The following is a 21,758-nucleotide window of genomic DNA, read 5'->3' as shown; positions in this document are numbered from 1 at the left end:
ACTTGAAGATGGATGGACTTCCAACTCCCAGAATTCTCCAGCCAGCATTCCTCAGCCAGCCAACTCCCAGAATTTCTTATCGCTGGCTGGGGAATTCTGGGAATCGAAGTTTACCCATCTTCAAATTAAGAAATATTGATCCGGTGGGTGATAGAGTATGACGTATGAGAGAATAAAAGAATAACTGAGTTGGAAGGGACCTTGAAGGTCTTCTAGTCCAACCCCCTGCTCAAACAGGAGACCCCGTACCATTTCAGACAAATGGCTGTCCACTCTCTCCTTAAAATCCTCCAGTGTTGGAGCACCCACAACTTCTGAAGGCAAGCTGCTCCACTGGTTGATTGTTCTCTCAGGAAATTTCTTCTTAATTCTGGGTTGCTTCTCTCCTTGATTAGTTTCCATCTGTTGCTTCTTGTCTTTTGGTGCTTTGGAGAATAGGGTGACCCCTCCTCTTCTTTGAAGGCAAGGCTACACTCAGAATCACAGGGCTGGAAGGGAACTTGGAGATCTTCTAGTCCAACCCCCTGCTCAGGCAGGAGACCCTACCATTTCAGATAAATGGTTGACCAATTTCTTTTTTAAAACCTCCGTTGATTGAGCATGCACAACTTCTAGTGCTGTGGTGGCGAACCTATGGCACGCGTGCCACAGCTGGCACGCAGAGCCCTCTCTGTGGGCACGCATGCCATCGCCCTAGTCCTAGGCCTTCAGCTGGGTTTTATAAAACCTTTTCACTTTAGACCTCTGCTGCCGTGTGCAAAAAAAAAAGGTTCAGTCAATCAATCAATCAATTTCAACTTCTTGCGGGGAAAAAAAGATCTCGCAAAGTTGGAATTGATTGAACTTTTTAGTCCCACCCAGTCTGCCATTACCACCACAGCCACGCCCATCCAATGGGCCATGCCCATCCAATGGGCCACGCCCACCCGGCACCCGACGATAACATAAATGGGCTTTGGGTTGCAGTTTGGGCACTCAGTCTCTAAAAGGTTCGCCATCACTGTTCTAGTGGTAAGTCATTCCGCTGGTTAACTGTTCTCACTGTTAGGAAGTTTATCCTTAGTTCTAACTATCTTCTCTCCTTGATTAGTTTCCATCTGTTGCTTCTAGTTCTGCCTGCAGATTGTGTGTCTACCAATTTCCTCCATAATTATGTTTATGTGCCTCCTGATTTCCACAGGTTGAACCACTGTGGCCTCTCCCCCACTGCCTGCAAAGACCTGACACCCATCGCAATGACCAACACAAGGCTGACCAGACTGGACTTGGGTGAGAATCCCCTGGAGGATGCAGGGGTCTCCTACTTGTGTGAATGGCTTCTTCAGCCCAGCTGCCAACTTCAAAGTCTCAGGTGAGTAGCCTGGGATGGTATAAAGCGGGGGTCTTCAAACTTGGCCCTTTTGTGACTTGTGGACTTCAACTCCCAGAATTCCTCAGCCAGGCATGCTGGCTCAGGAATTCTGGGAGTTGAAGTCCACAAGTCATAAAAGGGCCACGTTTGAAGACCCCTGGTACAAGGACTTGGGCAAAGGGTGGAGTAGACCTCCAGGATCCCTTCAAGCACTAGGATTCTATGATTCTATAACCCCGGTACAAATTCCCTCCCCCCATTCTCTGTCTCCTACAGGCTGTACTCCTGCAACCTCACGGCCGCCATCTGCCAGCTCCTTTCACAGGTCCTGGAATCCAGACATTCTCTTCTGGAGCTCAATCTGGGGGCGAACCCCCTGGGTGATGGGGGAGCAAAGTTGCTGTGCCAAGGGCTGAAGCACCCCTCTTCTGGGCTGCAGAGACTCATGTAAGTGGGGTGAGGGATTTCCTGATCTGAGCCCCTGGTTTTCCCCACAGCTTTTGGAGCCGGTTGGCAGCTGGGCACGGGGAGGCCAGTTTACACCCCACCCCCAATTTCTCCTTCAGCCACCACCAAGAGCAGCAGAGGGAGTAGGGAAGTGACCAGGACATTCTTCTCCCAGGAAATTTCTCAAGCTTGTTTCAGAAGCAAAAGTTTCATTCCAGAGCAGAAACGGAAATGAAAAGAAAAAAAAGCATCCTGAATTTTAATTCTGAAAATGAAAAGAAATTTATTAGAAGATTAAAAGGTTGGGGGAAGATTTGCCTCCTGGTTGGATCCCCTGAGCAAATGGCAAAGTCACTGGGTGACTTTGGGCCAATCGCCAGGAGACAGTGAGTTCTAGTCCCACCTTATCCATGTTGAAGGAAAAGTCTTCAACGTGGTTCAGTCCAAGCCGGGAATAAACAACATGGCGACTGCTTTAGAAAGAAGGTTGCAGTTTATTGAAGAGGAGAGCCAGTCAGGAAGATGGCTCTGGCAGAAAAGAGAAAAAAGGGGTGAGCACATGTAGGGAGTGGGTTTTTATACCCTGTGGAGCCTTTTGTTTGGAGTTGTTTCCTGTTCCTGTTTTGAGGCTTTGCATTTCCTGTGTCATGTATTTTGACCTGTGTCCCTTTGGCCTCTGTGAGTTAATCCTATTATGTCCTGTCTTAGAGTTTGGGTGGGGTATGTAGATTTTAGGTGTCTTTGTCTTCTTAATCTTCTAGCTCCAACCTTCCTGAATGGCTTACACCTGCATTTCTACAGAGCTGGTTTCTGCTTGGGGGAGGGAGACTTGAGGCTATTAAGAAAAAAACTGGGCATTCTTTTCTGCCTCTTTAAGATCCTTTGAGGAAATATATTTTTTCTGCCCTTTTAATATTTCCTTCTCTGGGGGGCTTACTTCCCACACCCATGAAAGCCGGTTGGGTGATTTTGGGCCAATCAGCAGGAGATTGAGACTTCTAGCCCACCTTAAGCATGACAGGCAGCTGGGTAACTTTAGACCAGTCACCAGGAGATGGCGAGTTCTAGTCCTGCCTTGGGCACAAGAGCCAGCTGGATGACTTTGGGAAAATAGGAGGAGGAAGGTATGTTGCGTATGCTCACTGCCTTATTTGTAAAATTAATAAAGGTGAGAAGCAAAACTAAATAACTATTTTTAATCAAATTTATATGCTGCCCATCTCACTGTCCAAGATGACTCTGGGCAGCTTACAATATTTGCATCCTGCACACGCCCTCTGGCAATGCCTTCATCCTTGGTCCTTCGCTGCTGTCTCAACTAGACTTATAATAACCATCCTACAGAGCATGTAGCTGGTTGTGTGAATGTCACAGTTGTGCTTCTTGGAGACCTTTGCATGAGTCGGAAGTAGGAAAACACCCAAACAGGCACCCTTGCCCTCAGATATCACCAGCAATTCCCTTCTTTCTGTTTGCAGTGGGGAAAGTGGCAAAAACAAACGATCATGCGATCACGGTGTGTTTGGTAACCAGCCATAAATACAAGCTGATTGCCAGAGCACTCAGCAGAATAACAGAGTTGGAAGGGACCTTAGAGGTCTTCTACTCCAACCCACTGCTCAAGCAGGAGATCTTATACCATTCCAGACAAATGACTGTCCAGTCTTTTCTTGAAAGCTTCGAGTGATGGAGCACCCACAACTTCTGAAGGCAAGCCCTTCCACTGATTAATTCATAACAGACTTGGAAGGGACCTTGGAGGTCTTCTAGTCCAACCCCTGTTCAGGCAGGAAACTCTATACCAGGGGTGTCAAACTGCCAGCCCGCGGGCCGGTTTCATCATACAGAAACCGCGCCCACCCCACTGTCAGCAATGGAAAAAAGATCACGATACGTCGCGACACATTGTGTGATGTGGCGAGTCTGACACCCCTGCTCTATACCATTTCAGACAAGTGGCTTGTCAAGGTAATTATAATTTAGCAGCTGACCAGCAGAAGTGTTATATAGAGAATGAGTCAACAGAGTATTTGGGGGTAGTATCCCTTTAAGAGACTGTGTCTGAGGAGAATTGCAGTTGGAATCTTGAGCGGTTTGTATATAACAGGAGTTAGGCCACCTTGGCTCTTTTATGACTCGTGGACTTCAACTCCCAGAATTCCTGAGCCAGCATGGCTCAGCTTGGAAACCTTTCCCTTTCCCCTCAGGATAGCTGGCTCAGGAATTCTGGGAGTTGAAGTCCATGAGTCATAAAAAAGCCAAGGTTGTCCACCCCTGGATAACTATCTTGTATTCTGTATGCTCCCTGAATGTTGTTGTTTCATGTTATATATTACACCACAATTCTTTGAACAAACCACTGTCAGATATTTGTGCTCCCGTGTTATCACAAGAAGAAAATGAGAAAAAGGCTGTGATAATTTACATTTTAAACAACATGGTTATCCAATCTCTTCTTGAAAACCTCCAGTGATGGAGCAACCACAACTTCTGGTGGCAAGCCATTCCACTGGTTAATTGTTCTGTCAGGATATTTCTCTTTAGTTCCAGGCTGCTTCTCTCCTTGATAAGTTTCCATCCGTTGCTCCTTGTCCTGCCTTCAGGTGCTTTGGAGAATAGCTTGACTAAGATCACAATCTGGGTTTCTGGAATGGCTGGAACTCTGAGGGCCACTCCTAACCACCATCCATTCAGCACCATCCTAACTTGGGACCGTCGCTGAACAAATGTTTGTAGGTTGAGAACCAGAACAGGCAGTCCACAACTTATGACAACAAAATTTCTGTTGCTAAGTGAGACATTTGTTAAGTGAATTTTGCCTGATTTTACGACTTCTCTTGCATTATTTGTTAAGCGAATCACGGCAGTTGTTAAGTTAGGAACATGGTGGTTAAGCGAATCTTGCTTCCCCATGGACTTTGCTTGTCAAAAGGTCACAAAAGGGGATCACATGACCCCAGACATTGCAATTGTCCTAAGTATGAACCGGTTGCCAAGCATCCGTATTTTGTTCACATGACCATGGGGATGTTGCAATGGTCTTAAGTGTGAAAAAAAACGGTCCTAAGTCACTGTTTTCAGTGCTGTTGTAACTTTGAACGGTCACTAAATGAGCTGTTGTAAGTCAAGGACTATCTGTAGCGAGGAAGGCTTTTCTGATCTCCCAAGCATGATGGGGTCACAGGTGTCCTTGTCTTCTATTGCAGTTTACACTCCTGTGGCATGACAGCCCTTGCCTGTGAAAACCTGGCCTCTGTTTTGGAGACCAGCCAGACCCTCTTGGAGCTGAACCTGGGCGATAACAGCCTGGGAGATAAAGGAATCAGGCAGCTGTGCCAGAAGTTGATACAAAGGCGCTGCAAGCTTCAAAAGTTGACGTAAGTGTACAGTTTGTCCAGGGACCTGGGAAAATAGTTTGACACACACACACCTCTCGTCTTTGTAGCGGCCCCTCAAATATTGGAATATTGCTATCCATATGATAAATAATAAATAATTATAAAAAAATAATAGAGCTGGAAGGGGCTCCCAAGGTCCCTTCCAGCTCTGTTATCATTGGGAATGGTACATTTAGCTTGTCTTTCTTTTCTTTTTTTGAGTGGATCTTGGTCAACGACCAAAATAAAGTCCTTTGAGCTTTGAGTGGGAACAGAGGCGACATCCTTGCCATCTTAAGTTGACTCTCATCTTCCAGCCCAGATTCGTTGAATTTCCCACTCTGCCAAAAGATGCTATGAAAAATAAAGATGATTTAATCTCTGCATAATGTTTTGTCCAGAGGTCTCCCAACCACCTGGCTGGTGGGCAACACCCATATCAGCTTCCAAAACAAGGCCATGTGGCTCATGCATTTATGCCATAATTTGCTCAAAAGGCTGACCTCTTTCAACATATCTCTCAGCAGAATAGATAAGATAACCTTTATTGTCATTTTTTTTACTGTGGGCATAATGGCACACATCAAAAATGAAATTTAGTTGCCCGCTCTCAAAGTCAAACACATACATGACACACACCTAAACCATACTATACACAACATATGTATAGACCTACACCCCTACATATACAGAACAATAAAATATTAAATACTGCCCATCTTGAATATATAACGGAAGGAGGAAGCTTGAGAGTTCACAAGGTTAATGCTGTACGGAATGAAACTATGGCTGAATCTGGATGTTCTGCTACGGATACCACAAAGTCTCCTCCTAGAAGGTAACAAGGAAAACAGGTCGTGAAGAGGATGAGTACTATCCCAGATAATCTTACGGGCCGTGCTCAAACAACGCTTCTGTGCTACGTCCTGGATGGGAGGGAGGGAACTGCCAATGATCTTTTCGGCCATCCTCACCACTCTCTGCACCACCTTCCTGTCTGAAGCAGGGATGCTTCCAAACCAGACTGTGATGCTGTATGAAAGGATGCTCTCGATCGTTCCCCCTGTAGAAAGTGGTCAGAACAGGGGAAGGAAGATGAGCAACAGAGTGACAGAATAACAGAACAGAAACAGACTAACAGAGTTGGAAGGGACCTTGGAGCTCTTCTAGTCTAACCCTCTCCTCAGAAATAAACCCTATGCCATTTCCAGACAAATGGCTGTCCAATCTCTTTTTGAAAACCTCGAGTGATGGAGCACTCATAACTTTTGGAGGCAAGTTGTTCCACTGATTAATTGTTCTAACTGTCAGGAAATTCCTCCTTAGTTCTATGCTGCTTCTCCTTGATTAGTTTCCTTCCATTGCTTCTGCCTTCATGTGCTTTGGAGAATAGCTTGACCCCCAACTCCCTGCAGAGCTGCTGATGAGCAGAGATTTGCAAGCCAATTGGTGTTCTTGAGAGTGTCCCAATTCTGATGCTTTGCTTTGTTTCTCCTCCTTCCAGACTTACCATGAAATCGTTAAACCAAAACACGAAGTGGAAATTGCAGGCAGTTTGTGCGAAGAATCCTGGCTTAGTTCTGACTTCCTACTATCCTCCGGATTTTCCCCGCTTCCCAGGTGATGAAGAGTAAAGGTGGAGTTCACACCTGCTTTCCTTGGGCCCCTCAAGGATTGGAAGGTTGGTGCGATGGGTAGTAGATCTGGAAACCTTCAAAGGCCAGCTCAGCTCAGCTCAGCTTTTGCATTACCTGTTGCATCGCAGTCATACATCTGATTCACATGCCTGGCTATGAGGCTTATGGTAGCCCTCTGGACTTAGAGCAAGTGGGACTTGGCCATGTCGAAGATCTTTTCAACTGGGATCCTCTTCAGGGATCCATCCCTTCCATAATCCCCAACTAGCATGTCAGAAGAATATCCTGCTCCGGTTTGAGCCAGGATTTGCATAAGAATGACACCGGAGTCACTGCTTGAAGAAGAAGTAGTATATTCAACAAAGATGACTGGAGGACTGGAGTGAAAACATATGAAGAAAAAGCTGCGGGAATTGGGTATGCCTAGTTTAATGAAAAGAAGGACCTGGAGCAACATGATAGCAGTATTCCAGTGTTTGAGAGGTTGCCACAAAGATGAGGGGTTCAACCTATTCCCCAACGCACCAGAAGGCAACACAAAACCAAGGGATGGAAACCAATCAAGGAGAGATTCAACCTAGAACTAAAGAGGAATTTCTTGACAGTGAGAACAATTAATCAGTGGAACGACTTGCCTCCAGAAGTTCTGGTTACTCCACCACTGGAGGTTTTCAAGAAAAGATTGGGCAGCCATTTGTCCTGAATAGTATAGGGCAGTGATGGCGAACCTTTTAGAGACCAAGTGCCCAAACTGCAACCCAAAACCCACTTATTTATCGCAAAGTGCCAACACGGCAATTTAATCCGAATACCGAGGTTTTCGTTTATAAAAAAACAACTCATACATTAACATCTTTTGTCTTAAAAGAAAAAACACAATAACAAAGCTTTCAATTCAAACAACTTTTTACTGAAAGGTAAAAGTTTGCCTTTGGCATGCTTTTGTACAATTAATGTGATTTTTGCTGTTGTATGCATGCTGATAATTTGTCTAACTTTGGCTTATACTTTGTAAGTTTGAGAGCAACACGTGCAGCACTCAGGTCATTTGTTAATCTGTTTCTAGTGTCAGATTTGATATAATTCAAAGCTAAAAACAGTGTGCTTGCTCCAGAGGCTTGTTTTGGCTAGGAAGGGGCTTGAGAAATGGCTTTTTCCTGCAAAAACTTAGCCAAAGAGTGCGGTGCACATGCTCACAGAGAGGGCTCCGAGTGCCGCCTCTGACAACCGTGCCATAGGTTCGCCACCACTGGTATAGGGTTTCCTGCTTGAGTAGGGGATTGGACTAGAAGTCCTCCAAAGTCGCTTCCAATTCTGTTGTTCTGTTTTTTAAGAGCATAGAAACAGCCCTTGGAGTAGCTACAATTTTGGATATACAGGCTGGTAATACTTATAAGAAAGATGGTCCTTTGTGAGGTGTGTGCGAATATGCCCTTTGCAATGTTTAATTTGTTGGACATGCAGTTCCAGTAGGGATGGCCTTATCTTATTTTGCTGAGTGTATAGATCTTTTCTTTGGCAGGTGTCTATGTGCTGATTCTGGAATGCCACATCTATATGCTCAGGGAAGTTTGCATTATAAGGGATTTTCCCTGTTTGCTATTATTTGCTTGATTTAATCAATTTCAGCCTGGCTGTCAATTATCGCCTAAACTAGTTGAAGAGTATTTGCAACCTTATATTATCTTTGCAATTTAGTTTCTGAGGAGACAGTATTCTCTGAGCTTGGTTGTTTTCTTGCAGATGTTTCACAACCCAGACTAGGACTACTAGGACTGATGATGTTAACTAGTTGGGTCATGAAACATCTGCAAGAAAACAACCCACTTCAGAGAGCATCAAAGACTCCTCCTCCTCCTCCTCCTCCTCCCTCTACCTTCTAGCACTGATGATGTTACCTAGTTGGGTCCTGAAATGTCTGCAAGAAAACAACCAAGCTCGGAGAGCACCAAGGACCCTACACTTCAACTCTGAGCTACAAATATTCTCCTTTATTAATATTTATTAATATACTGTCTTCTGGCTACAGGCACGTATATGATTAACGAAGTTCACAGGGAGTGCATGAATAAAATTACTTAAATTGTAAAATTATTTCAACAAGCATAAAGAGCTTCAGGGGGGGATGACCAGCATTTTGAACTGGACTGGGATGCTGACCAGCAACCAAATTGGTCCTACTCATGACTTGCAGAATTGTTGTATAGGTAGTCCTCGACTTACAACCACAACTGAGCATCCCAGGGTCAGGTGAGACCCATTTGCAACGTTCCCAGCTGGCTTCGAACAAGCAAAGTCAAGGGGGAGAAGCCGATTCGTTTAACGATCACATGATTCCCTTAACAACCACAATGGTTCACTTGACCATTGGGTGCAGCTTCCTTAACCACTAACTTGCTTAGCAACTAAATTCTGGACCCAGTTGTGGTCATAAATCGAGGACTTAGCCAGCAGTAAAAAATGACCCCTCCTCTTTGAGGAGCACATGAGTGACCAGTCTGTGGTGCTTCATCCCTCCAGGCTTTCAAGAAGAGAGTGGACAGCCAGTTGCCCAGAATGGTATAAGGTCTTCTGCTTGAGCAGGGGATTGGACTACAGCAGTAGTGTCAAGACTGATTCGCCCTTTTACCCTCCCTTATAGCTTTACAGTGGGATGGGATGCAGAACTGGGAGGAGTGGTTTCTAGGCAACCGAGGCTTCTGAGAGCCAAGGTCACTAATGCAGGTGCTCAGCAGGGAAGTGGACTGTTTCCATAATAAGAACAAATGTTAGTATTGGACAATATGAACACCTGGTGGGTGGGGATGAGGGAATTTATTGTTTAGCTAAGCAAGCCTTTGAGCCGGAAAATCAAGAGCTGGTTTTGCTTCTTCTGCGCCAATGTAAAATTTCAGTAAAGTATTAGACTCTTGGTAAAATCATGTCTGAGGAGTTTCTTTTTCTGGAAATGCCAACTGGACAGTTGACAAGCGGTCCCCAACCTTTGCGGCTTGGTGGCACGGCTAGGGGTGGGGGAGACAGGAACCAGGCCATACGAGCAATGGGCCGATGCTTGTGCACAGCTCAACTTGACTTCAAGTGTGCGCTAGTCTGCTGTTTGCATGAGTTGAGCTGCATGCGCATGTGCATGCCAGCCCACTGCTCACATGGCTCAGTTCCGAATAAGCCGCAGCCTGGTAGTGGGCCGTGGCCTGGGTGTTGGGAGCCTCTGGACTAGAGGAACTTCAAAGCCCCTTCCAACTCTGTTGTTCAGTGGAAAGGCTTGCCTTCAGAAGTTAGTGGGTGCTCCATCCCTGGAGGTTTTTAAGAAAAGATTGGAAAGCCATTTAGTAGGAATAGTTTTGAGTTCTTCTGCTTGAGCAGGAGGTTAGACTAGAAGACCTCCAAGGTCCCTTCCAGCTCTGTTTTTCTGTTAATTAATCAGTGGAATGTTTGCCTTCAGACATTCTGGATGCTCCATCCCTGGAGTTTTTCAAAAAGAAACTACACAGCTATTTGTCCAGAATGATAGGGTCTCCTGCTTGAGCAGAAGGTTAGACTAGAGGACCTCCAAGGTCCCTCCAAGGTGCCTTCCAACCTTATTCTTTGGCAGGTGTCTATGTGCTGATTCTGGAATGCCACATCTATATGCTCTTTACAGTGGGATGGGATGCAGAACTGGGAGGAGTGGTTTCTAGGCAACCGAGGCTTCTGAGAACCAAGGTCACTAATGCAGGTGCTCAGCAGGGAAGTGGACTGTTTCCATAATAAGAACAAATGAAGGTTTATTGGTGAAAAGGTACTGCAGAATAGAGCCAATTTACTTAACAGTCCCCAATTTTTGTTCCTGCACCCCACCATATTTCCCAGTTCTCCCGGTTTTGGAAAGTTCCTGGCTTTTCTTCCAGAAGCAGAGCTTTCCTTTTAGGATGTTCCTGCAGAGATGGAGCTTCCCTTGCAGGATGCTGGTGAGGGTGGAGCTCCGCTTGTCCACAGAAGTGGATGATGCTGATCTCCCTCCCTGTCCTCCTGTGCCTTCCCTTTTGTCTCTCTTTCGGCCTCTTCCTTCCTCTTCCTCTTCCTTCTGTCTGGGGCTCTGCCTGCAAATGAACAGCCCCTGTTGCAAGTTCAATTTCTTCTCCAGGATGTTACCCAACGTGGTCATCTTTTCGCTATCCGAAGACTTCTGTTCTTGAGGTCTCTTGGCTCCTTGCCTAGGAACCTCCAAAGTCTGGCTGAGCTTCGGGTCAAAGGCCAGCCTTCTGATGACAAGATGTTCTTGGTGTGTTTCCTTGGAAGACCAGCTTACCTTCACCTGTTTCTTCTTCCCAGCTTTTGGGGGCCTTCCAGGTGAACAGCTGATAGCCCTCATCCCTCTAGGGAGAGGACGTTGGACCCCACTCGCCTGCCCCACAGCTCCTGCTTGCATGAAGTCTACTGGAATCTGCCTTTTCTGCCAAATGACCACATCTTTACCCTCTGAGATTTCACCTGGTTTTAGGACACCATGATCTTTAGGTGATCCCACAACTACTTCTGCTACTCCGCTGCAAAGCTGATCACTGATGATGACTCTTGCTTCTTCTGAGAGGGCCACCAAGGAAGGGGCAGAGTCCTCAGCTAAAGGGGGTTGTCTCACTACTGAGGAATTAGCCCATGTCCAGCTGCCCATCTCTTCTCTGAAGGACTCTTCTGCTCCCTTGTTCTGATCTTCCCACTTCACTTCCAGCCTTCTTCCTTGATCCCAGTCATCTATCCTCATGTCTTTACATTCTGTGCTGCCTTGGGACAAGGTCTTTAGGGACAAAAGGCTCTGCTCCTTAGCAATGGAAAAGGTGACTCTCTCCATCCTCCCCTCTTCCTCACTATCTGCCTTCAGGGTCAAGCTACAACTTTCATGATGGACCTGAAGTTCAACATCTGTCCTTACAAAGTCTTGATTTTGATGGGGGCCCTTTCTACTCTCCTTGGGAGGTTGAACATCTTGGTCTTCTGTGGTCTTCTTCTTTCCTCTAGAGGATGAAGGATGTTGCAGGTAGAGGAATCTCTCGCAGTCGGAGAACCAATGGTCCAGCAGTTGGGTTCTAAATAATGTTTGGCACCTGGCTGCTTCTTCCAGAGAATGGTCAAGGAACTCTCTCCATGTAAGCCTACTTCCTCTCCTTTGTAGCCTACTGCTCTGTGTTGCATGATGCCCCTTCCTGATTTGCCTGTAACATCTGGCTACAACATCCTCGTAGCAGGAATTGGGAACATGAATATGGTGTGGGAAAAAATATGAGACTTGTTGAGAAATAGGAGCATGATATGGTTGAACATGTGCCTCCCACGGCCTGTAATACATCTTGACAGCTTCTGGCTCTTGGAGAGAAGAATGACTCATGTTCTCTCCTGAGGACCCTTCCAACTCTTCCATGTTATCTCCTAAGGACTCTTCCAACTCTTCCATGTTGTCTCCTGAGGACCAAGGAGAATCCTGGGCTTCGTTGTCTTCTGCTAGTAGAGAGGAATTACCTACTACAGCTTCCCCTCCCTTCCATAAGACTTTCTTCTTTTTCTCTGGCCATTTTGGTTGTCTATCAGACTTTGATGAGGAGATTGAGGCTGATGAATGACAGGAAAGACAACTCTTACGAGACTTTTTCAGTTCCCTTCTAGGAACTGAAGGTTTCAGAGGAGGAGTCAGCCCTTCTAGAGTGCCTCTCTCTTTGGCTGTCCTCTGAAAACCAACTTTGTTTTGCCGGGCAACCATCTTTGCCTTAAAGCCTGGAAGAGGCATCTTGTTCTTCACCCTTGGTGTGGTCCTTCCACTTCCAAACTTCACTTTTCGGAAGCTGGCTATATTTTCAACACTGGGCATGTAATCCCTGGTGGTGTATGCAGAAGGAGAGTTAGGTGGCAGGATTTGAGGATCTTCTGTCCCCTTAGAAATCCTTGAAGGCTGCACAGAGGTGGATATGGGTGGATATGGCAAGAGAGGCTGGGATCCAGTCATCTCAAAGCAAGAAGGAGATCTGGGTGGCAAGAACAACCTCAGAGATCGCCGAACCCTTTCTGGAAGTCCCCATCTGTGCTCTGATGTAAGATGTCTCAGATGGGCCTCCAAGAGTTCTTTTTCCTCAACGCTGAGAAAATCGAGGTCTTGACTGAGGATTTGCACTTCTCCTCTATCCCGTGGGGGAATCTTGGTCACAGTGTCTGTGGTGATCTTCTCTGCTTTAAAGAGAGGTGGGGCAAAAGCTTGCAACGATTTTAGCACTGTTGATGGCAAGCCCCATGCATGCTGGATTCTCTTCCACTGGATGTGGAATTCCAGAAGGTTCCGGCTGCTCTCTGGGAGGAAAGAGAGCCCTGTCTTGGTACCGGAGCAAATCTGGACTTTAGTTTGCCTAGACCTGCCTGTTGCTCTCTGTCTCTTATTGCCAACTTTGCTCTTGGGCTTTTCTAAAGTCTTCTGCTCTGGCTTAAACAATACCGGTTCATAGATGTCTGTGGTTTGCAAATCAGGTCCACTTTTCTGTAAGGATTTGGGTGGTAAAGGCAAGAGAGGCTGGAATCCAGTCATCCCAGGATGAGAAGGAGATCTGGGTGGTAGGAAGGCCCTCAGAGATTGCCGAACTCTTTCTGGAAGACCCCATCTGTGCTCTGATGTACGATGTCTCAGATGGGCCTCCAAGCGTTCTTTCACCTCAATGCTGAGGAAAACAAGGTCTTGACTAAGGATCTGCACATCTATTTTTTCCCTTCTTGGTTTCCTAGATGTGATTTTCCCAGTAGTCCTCTCTGATTGAAGAAGATATGGGGCAAAGACATGGAGAGACCTAACCACCATCGATGGTAAGCCCCATGCATGCTGGATTTTCTTTCGTTGGATATGGAATTCCAGGAGGTCCCTCTCCTCAATGGGGAGGAAAGAGAGCACTATTTTGGGACATAAGAACCTTGTTGCTTCAGTAGTCCCCCCTGTCTTAACCTGTAATGCTTTGGGAGGTATCTTCATCGCCCCCAAATGGTGCTTTGCCTTTTGCAATGGCACTGAAATTCGGGGAGCAGATGATGTGTCTTGAAATGGTCTATACCTGCAAGGCCAGTGAGGCTGTGCTGGAACCTGGGAAGAGGGGAGAGAAGGCAGGAATGGATGAAATGAATGTTGAATCCGTTTTGGAATCTCCCACTTATGCTTTATGACCATGGTCCTCACACTGGTCTCCAGATGTTCCTGTGTATTTGTGTTGAGGAACCAAAGCTGCTGGGCCTTCGTTTCCAAATCTGCCTTGTCTCTTGGACTCCTCTGAGTTCTCTTTCTGGTGTGCTTCTGTAGGCCAAGTAGAAAAGGAGCAAAGATGTGCAGAGATTTCAAGATAGCAGATGGCAGTCCCCAAGCGTGCTGGATCTTCTTGTGGGTGACATGAAACTCCAAAAGATCCCAGGACGTATGGATGTAGAAAAGCAGCCTCACCTCCGGGGATCTGATGGCAGCCACTGGAAAGCTGGAACTAGTTCTTGCATCTGGTTTCCTCTGGTGGATGTTCTTCATAGGCTTCATGGTGGCTTCTTTCCAGGATAAAGTCCACCATGGTGATCCTTTTCTTCTGGAATGGGAAGCATGAGCTCCCTCTTGCAGTGGGAATCTCAAATGACGTTCACAGTGGGGTTTTTCATCAGAGTCCTGTGGAGGAGGAACCATTGCTCTCAACGAATCTTGGATCAGTTGAGGAAGGCCCCATTTATGTTCCCTGATCCAACTCCTCACATGGGACTCCAGGTGATCTTTTGCATCTTGACTAAAAAAATGCAAACAATGGGGAGGGACCAGTACTTTACTCAGAGACGATGGCACTTGTACCCCCCTGTGTGTTTTTCTTCCATCTCCCAATCTCTGTAGACCTGGACCTCTGAAGGACCTCTTCTGAGGCTCAGGTGGGACTGGTGCAAAAGCCTGTAGAGATTTGTGTACAAGAACAGGTAATCCCCACTCGTGCTGGATCCTCTTGTATTGTACATGTAATCCCATAAATTCCAGGTCTTCCTGTTTAAGGGACATCGGGGTGGTCTCTTCATCAAGTGCCATCTTTTCTCTCCCAGACCTTGAGATTTTTCCTGGGGATCTTTCTCCTAGAAGATCACCTTTGGGGAGAGCCCTCTTGAGTGTGGTTACATGATGTATGTCTTCTGCTTTGTGCCATGGCTTTGAGGCAGTCTGGAAGAGTCGGTTGTAGGCATGCCGTGGGGTTTCGGCTTGACCCTGGTCGCCCTCAACCTGGGAACAAGAAGCAGGGGGCAAAAACATTTTCAGTGACTCCTGGACACGCTTGGGAAGACCCCATCGATGGACTGCAGTTCGGTTCTTCATGTGAGCCTCCAGTAGTTTCTGCGTCACAAGACCCAAGAAGAACAAGCTGTTGGTTATTTTAATTGTCACTTTTAACACACCCCACGAAGCGGTGATGGCAATGCCAAGTCCCTCCAGGAGCCGTTCTGGTTCTAAAGGGAGTGCAGCAAAGGCCTGAAGAGATTTTTGAACCATGGATGGTAATCCCCATTCATGCTGTAACTTCTTGCGCCGAACGTGCATCTCCAGAAGGTCCAAAATCTCTGTTTGGACAAAACATGGACCTGTACTTGAGAATCTCAGTTCTTTTGTTCTGGAATCCATTGCATTGGCTGTTTGACTCTCCTGGCCAACATTCTTCTCCAGAGTCCACCTCCTGAGCTTGGACATCTCTAGTGGTGGGCTTCCTACAATAACATTGCCAAACATCTTGTTTAAGGATTTAGTGTAGATACTGGGAAGACCCCAAAGATGCATTAATTGTTTGCATTTAATGTTCAAGTTCATCTTTTCCACAATGTCCTGTTCCAGAAAATACAAGCAAGATGGCCTGGGTTTGATTTCTGAGGACACAAGGGAACATTTAGGAAGAAAAGCATGTTCGATGGGGCCAGAAAACTTCTTATATCTTATTAACTGGAACTTAATCTCCAGAGATTTTTTCTTGAGGTGAGTCTCCAGAGTATATCTAAGCAGATCTTCTAGACATCCCGTGTTATTTGGGAGGAGAATGTTGGTTTCTTCCCACCTTCCACTCTCCACCTGAGTTTCTCCAAATGTGGCTTGAGGTTTCTCCTCTGGAAGTAGTGAGTGAAAAAACTTTACAAACTGATGGACTTTCTGAGGGATGCCCCACTTTTGCTGTAACTTTAGCCGTTGAATGTGGAGCTCCAGGTTTTGTTTGACTTTCTCAGAAAGGAAATGCAACTCTAGATGAAGCAAGGAAATCTGAGTCACCGCCTTTGGAAGATCGCGATGCCACTTGGGTGGTTCTCCAATTAAGCTTCTAAGGGATCTCTGGACCAGGGTAGAATATCCCCACTCATGTTGTAGTCTCTTCTTCTTAACATGCATTTCTAAGTTTTCTCTGACCGCATTTTTGAAAAACAGAGACTTTACTTCTGAAAACTCAACGGGAATCTCTTTGAACCTGACTGAAGACAAAGGTCCTCCAGGACACATAGCTGCCGATGTCTCCACGTACTTTAGCCCCAGGCCCCAGAGGGACGCCAAGCGACCCCGTTGCAAAGTTACTTCGATCTGACCCATGGCTGACAAGTCAAAGGAGAGGCAGGGGCTACGAGTCTGGGGGGTCCTGAGACCAGGAAGGATCAGCTTGGGAAGGGGTTGGCTTGTGGACAACCACACACAACGCCATGAGATTCGTGAGAGAGCAGGGAAGGTTTCCAAGCACACCTCTAAATGTTTCTTCGTCAGGTGGACCTGCAGTTTCTTCAAGACTTTCATTTTTAACATGAGGAGTGGCTGAGCTGGACATAACGGAAGACCCTGATTTTTCCTAATTTTCTCCTCTTTCTTCTTGGGCCTTACAAGGTGCCCTGGTGGTGTTCCTATCCCCAATCTGGGCTGCTGAGAAAAGGGCTTTACTGCCACTCTCTTCTCTTTATAAAGAACATCTGGCAACAGCCGTCGACAGGTTTCGAGGACTCTTCTAGGCAAGCCCCACCTCAGCTGGAGCTTCATCCTCTGAAGATGGAACTCCAGGACGACGCAAGTGTCCTCGGGAAGAAAGGTAAGTTTCCGTGGCAGAGTTTTGACGCGGCTCCTGGTCTTGTAGAGGACGGAAGAACGTGGGGCCGTGCTCGGCAGGAAAGCCTTCAGAGATCTCCTGATCACACTCGGGAGACCCCACTCATGCTGCAGTCTCTTTTTTCTCACGTGGGCTTCCAAGGTTTCTCGCCCCCGCTGCGGGAGAAAGGGGGTCTGCGCCCCCGAGAATTCAGAAGCTTCCCTTCTGCATGGGAAGGGCTTGGAGGAAAATGGAGGAGGGGCCATGGCAACCAGGGACTCTACGTAGCACTTTCCCAGATCCCAACAGGAACTCAGGCGCCATCTCTGCACAACCATCTCCATCTTCTTAGCCTCCTGGGGGAGCTCAAAGGGGAGGAAGACCAGGCGAGTTTGCAAGGGTTTGTCCGCATGAGATACCAGCTTGGGCAGAGGTTGGGCGGTCAAACGCGCCAAGAGTCTCCAGGAGCGAAGGGCCACATCTGGAAACACCTCTGCTTGTATTTCGACACACTTCTTAGCCAGGTGGAGTTTCATCTTCATCTGAACTACAGCCAATGATCTCTGGGGCAATGGTGGACCTGTGACCACTGATCTTTTGGCCTTCTTGCCCTGTTTCTGTACTAGAGACGTTTCCCTCTTGGGCAGAGGAAGTGGCCTCATTTGCCTGAGACCCTCTTGGACCCTCCTGGGCAGGTGCCAAAGCTTCAGCTGGACTCTCTTCTTAAGGGACCTGCAGCTCCTCAGTCTGCTGAAGATGATGGTAGAGGGGCCAGAAGAATCTGTCCAGCTACTGATGGAGGAGGTCTCATAAGTGCTGGAGGACAAGCTCGAGAGGTCCTCCGTGTAAACGTCCAGCTCCCCAAGGAAACTGCCCTGGGTCTTTCGATCCTGGAGGCTACATTTCGAGGCCTTCTTCCCTGCTGCAACACTGTCTTCTGTGGTCCCTGCAGAGAAGAATTGTCCCAACATTGGACCTCTTTGGGGAACATCTTTGCCTGTCCCATCTAAAGGTAAAATGGCTAAGGGGCCCAGGTGGTGCTACATGACACAACCTAGGTCAGGGGTAGGCAACCCCGGCTCTTTTATGACTCATGGACTTCAACTTCAACTATGCTGACTCAGGAATTCTGGGAGTTGAAGTCCATGAGTCATAAAAGAGCCGAGGTTGCCTACCCCTGACCTAGAACTAAGGAGGGATTTCCTGACAGTTAGAACAATTAATCAGTGGAACAGCTGGCCTTCAGAAGTTGTGGATGCTCCATCACTGGAGGCTTTTAAGGACACAGCCAATTGTTCAGAATGGGATATGGTCTCCTGCGTGAGCAGGAGGTTGGACTAGAAGACCTCCAAGTTTCCTTCCAGCTCTATTAATTAATCAGTAGAATGGCTTGCCTCCAGAACCTGTGGGTGCTCCATTACTGGAAGTTTTTAAGAGGAGATTGGACAACTATTTGTCCAGGATGAAGTAGGGTCTACTACTTGAGCAGGAGGTTGGACTAGAAGACCTCCAGGATGTCTTCCAACTCTGTTATTCTGTTCCATGCTCGGTTGAAGAGGGCGGCTTGCAAGCTATTTCTCTAAGAGGACAGGGGGTGAATGTTTCAGCTGAATCAAGGAATCTTAGGACTCGGAGGGACCTTTGAGGTCATCTAGTCCAACCCCCTGCTCAAGGCAGGAGACCTTATACCATCCTGAACAAATGGTTGTCCCATCTTTTCTCGAAAACCTCCGGCATCCATGACTCTGGGAGCCAAACTCTTACGCTGATTACAGGTAGTCCTCAAGTTACGACTACGGTTGTGTCCAAAATTTCTGTTGCTAAGAAAGACATTGGTTGGGTGATTTTTGCCCCATTTTGACATGCTTTCTTGCTACAGTTGTTAAATGAAGCACTGCAATTGTAAAGTTGGTCACACGGTTGTCAAGTGAATCTGACTTCCACATTGAGGAAAACTAATTCACTTAAAATTGCGGACTCTGCTTAACAAACACAGCAGTCACTTAACAACCGCCGCATAAAATGTTAAAAAAGCGTATCCAGTCTTGTGATGCCTTGACTTACAAGCACAATGACTTACGGCCATAATCGCAGTTTTGATTATGGTTATAACTTGAGGAGTCGTTGTATGCCCAGTTCTACTGCCTTTGTTTTAAGTTAAATAGTGCCATTCGTTCATTTTAAATGGTTAGTCCTGGAGTAAGGTGCTGTTGATTACTTTTGATGGATATGCCTTGATTAATACAAGGTAAGCTGTCCTGGGTAGCATTTTTAGAGAAAAGCAAAATTGGAACGAAACAGAGAGGATCACCCTTTGCAAGGATGACAAGCTCATTGGTGAAGTGATCCATATTTTTGGGAGACAGTTAGGTGTCATGATGATAGCATCAGGCTAGAATCCGGAATCTGGGATCCTGAGTTCTAATGCTGCCTGGGGCACAAAGCCAGATGAGTGGCCTTGGGCCAGCCACTTCCTCTCAGGCCTTGGAAGCAGGGAATAGCAAACCACTTATGAAAAACCTTGGCAAGAAAACTACAGGGCCTTGCCCAGAAGGGGACACAAGGGAACAGAAGAAAGAGACAGAGAAAGGGAGAAGATGATAGCTAGCTAGGGAGATAGAGAGATAAAGAAATAGGGAGATGATAGATAGATAGATAGATAGATAGATAGATAGATAGATAGATAGATAGATAGATAGATAGATAGATAGATAGATAGATAGATAGATAGATAGATAGATAGATAGATAGATAGACAGACAGATAGATATAGATAGATAGACAGACAGACAGACAGAGATGGAGAGATAGAGGGATAGAGAGAAAGATGATGGATAGATAGATAGATAGATAGATAGATAGATAGATACATACATACATACATACATACATACATAGACAGACAGAGATGGAGAGATAGAGGGATAGAGAGAAAGATGATGGATAGATAGATAGATAGATAGATAGATAGATAGATAGATAGATAGATACATACATACATACATACATACATACATAGACAGACAGAGATGGAGAGATAGAGGGATGGAAAGATGATGGAGATAGATAGATAGATAGATAGATAGATAGATAGATAGATAGATAGATAGATAGATAGATAGATAGAGATGGAGAGATAGAGGGATGGAGAGAAAGATGATGGATAGACAGACAGACAGACAGACAGAAAAAGTACTGCAACAAACTGGTGGGTTAAATGCTTGGAAAAACTTAAAACCTTTTCCGATGGTTTTAGTTTCCTGCAGGCTGGCCTCACTTTTCTGCTGAACCTGCAAAGAGACAGAAAAAAGAAAAAAGAAAATCTTTTCTCCAAGTGATGACCAGGACTTAGGGGACAGTGAATGTGTCCAGATGCCCACTCTCTCTCTGGTCACTTGCAGGCCTCTGAATGCTGGGTCATGAAAGGACAGCAAAGGAAACACCCAATGTTCTAACTCAGGGCTTTTCGACCTTTTCGCCCATTGTACCACTTTTAGGATATGGCAACATCCGAGTACCACCAATCGCCTAGCAAGGTGTCAAAAACTTGATGACAAAAAAGGAAAAAAGTGATGAAGTACAGGTAGGCCTTGACTTACAACAGTTCACTTAGTGACTGTTTGAAGTTACAACGGCACTGAAAAAGTGCCCCCCAAGCCACAACCAAGCAAGACACCTGCCTGCCCACCCGGTGGCGCTCTTCCTCCTGTCCGAGGTTTTCATTGTTGTGAGCATTTCTGTTGAGGATTGGCAGTGGGGGTGGGGGGCTGTTTGGTTTTTATTTCCCCCCCTCTGCTGGGTGGTTGCAGCAGGTTTTGGTCACTTCACATGACCCTGGGATACTGTGACCGTCATAAATATGAATCAGTTGCCAAGCCTCTGAATGTAAATCACAAGACCCTGGAGATGCTGCAACATTCCAGCTGATCGGCGCTTCTTCTGGGCTCAGAAGCACCGGGATCAGCGCCGAGCTCCAGCTGGAGCCTGGTGCTGATCCTGGTGCTTCCGCTGAGCCCTGACAGCCCTGCAGCTCCAGCCATGTTTCGCTCAGGCTTGTGCGGTGCTGCCACTGGTTCACCTCATTCCCTTCCCCCACTACTTTTCTAGGATGGTCGCGTACCACCTGCCAGGTGCCAGTGTATCACAGGTGGTACCTGTACCACTGGTTGAAAAGCCCTGTTCCAATATTTGAGGGGCTGCCACAAAGAATAGGGGTGTGTGTCAACCTCTTCTCCAAAGCACCCAGAGGCAGAAGAAGAGGCAACGGATGGGAAACTCATCAAGGAGAGAAGCAACCTGGAACTAAGAAGAAATTTCCTGACTGTTAGAACAATTAACCAGTGGAACAGCTTGCCTCTAGAAGTTGTGAATGCTCTCCAACACTGGACGTTTTTAAGAAGAGACTGGACAGCCCCTTGTCTGCAATGTATAGGGTCTCCTGCCTGAGCAGGGGGTTGGACTAGATGACCTCCAAGGTCCCTTCCAAGTCTGTTAGTCTGTTATACACCAGGTTTCTTCAGCATATTCAACTACAGACGTAAGACTCAGGCCTTGAATTCATCTTATTAAGAAAAGTCACATTTTTCTCCCTATGACTTCTTCCCTATGGCACAGATGTCTCAAAAACTTACAGATTCTGCCTTGGGAAACCATTTACGAGGGTCCAAGAGGAATTTCAAGCTGCTTTGGATCAGCTCAAAAGCCACACGCCACACTGTGAAAGTTTTCAAGATTTTCCAGATAATAAAGAAAACTAAGATCAAAGGGGCATTTTTGCCGAGAAGTATAATCAATTTCTGAAGAGCTAAAATGCCAAAACATGGAGCTGCCAGCTCCATACTGGAAAAAAAAAATCCAGATAGCTAAAGTCCTGGGCTGGGTTTAA

The 21,758-nt window shown here is 46.4% G+C and overlaps 1 protein-coding gene across 5 annotated transcripts in view; it reads left to right on the top strand.

The window, feature by feature from the left end:
• Positions 1 to 21,758, top strand: part of LOC308663093 (NACHT, LRR and PYD domains-containing protein 3-like) — a 31,277-nt gene that overhangs the window by 2,049 nt on the left and 7,470 nt on the right. For 2 of the 5 annotated variants that reach the window (XR_014025284.1, XM_081319247.1), the window contains exons 2-5: positions 1,181 to 1,351; positions 1,628 to 1,798; positions 5,005 to 5,175; positions 6,680 to 6,795. Coding sequence is in view for 4 of the 5 variants with exons in the window: in XM_081319247.1 (XP_081175373.1) it covers positions 1,181 to 1,351; positions 1,628 to 1,798; positions 5,005 to 5,175; positions 6,680 to 6,795 (629 nt within the window). In the remaining variant the exon portion in view is untranslated. Of the gene's footprint in view, positions 1 to 1,180; positions 1,352 to 1,627; positions 1,799 to 5,004; positions 5,176 to 6,679; positions 6,857 to 21,758 lie in introns of all 5 variants that reach the window. The other 3 variants (XM_081319249.1, XM_081319250.1, XM_081319248.1) reach the window with 2 other exon arrangements.

This window comes from Vipera berus (assembly GCF_964194415.1).
Source record: "Vipera berus genome assembly, chromosome: 2".
NCBI classification, from domain to species: Eukaryota; Metazoa; Chordata; class Lepidosauria; order Squamata; family Viperidae; genus Vipera; species Vipera berus.
Note: the sequence above shows the minus strand (reverse complement) of the source record. Positions and strands in the feature narration are given on the sequence as shown.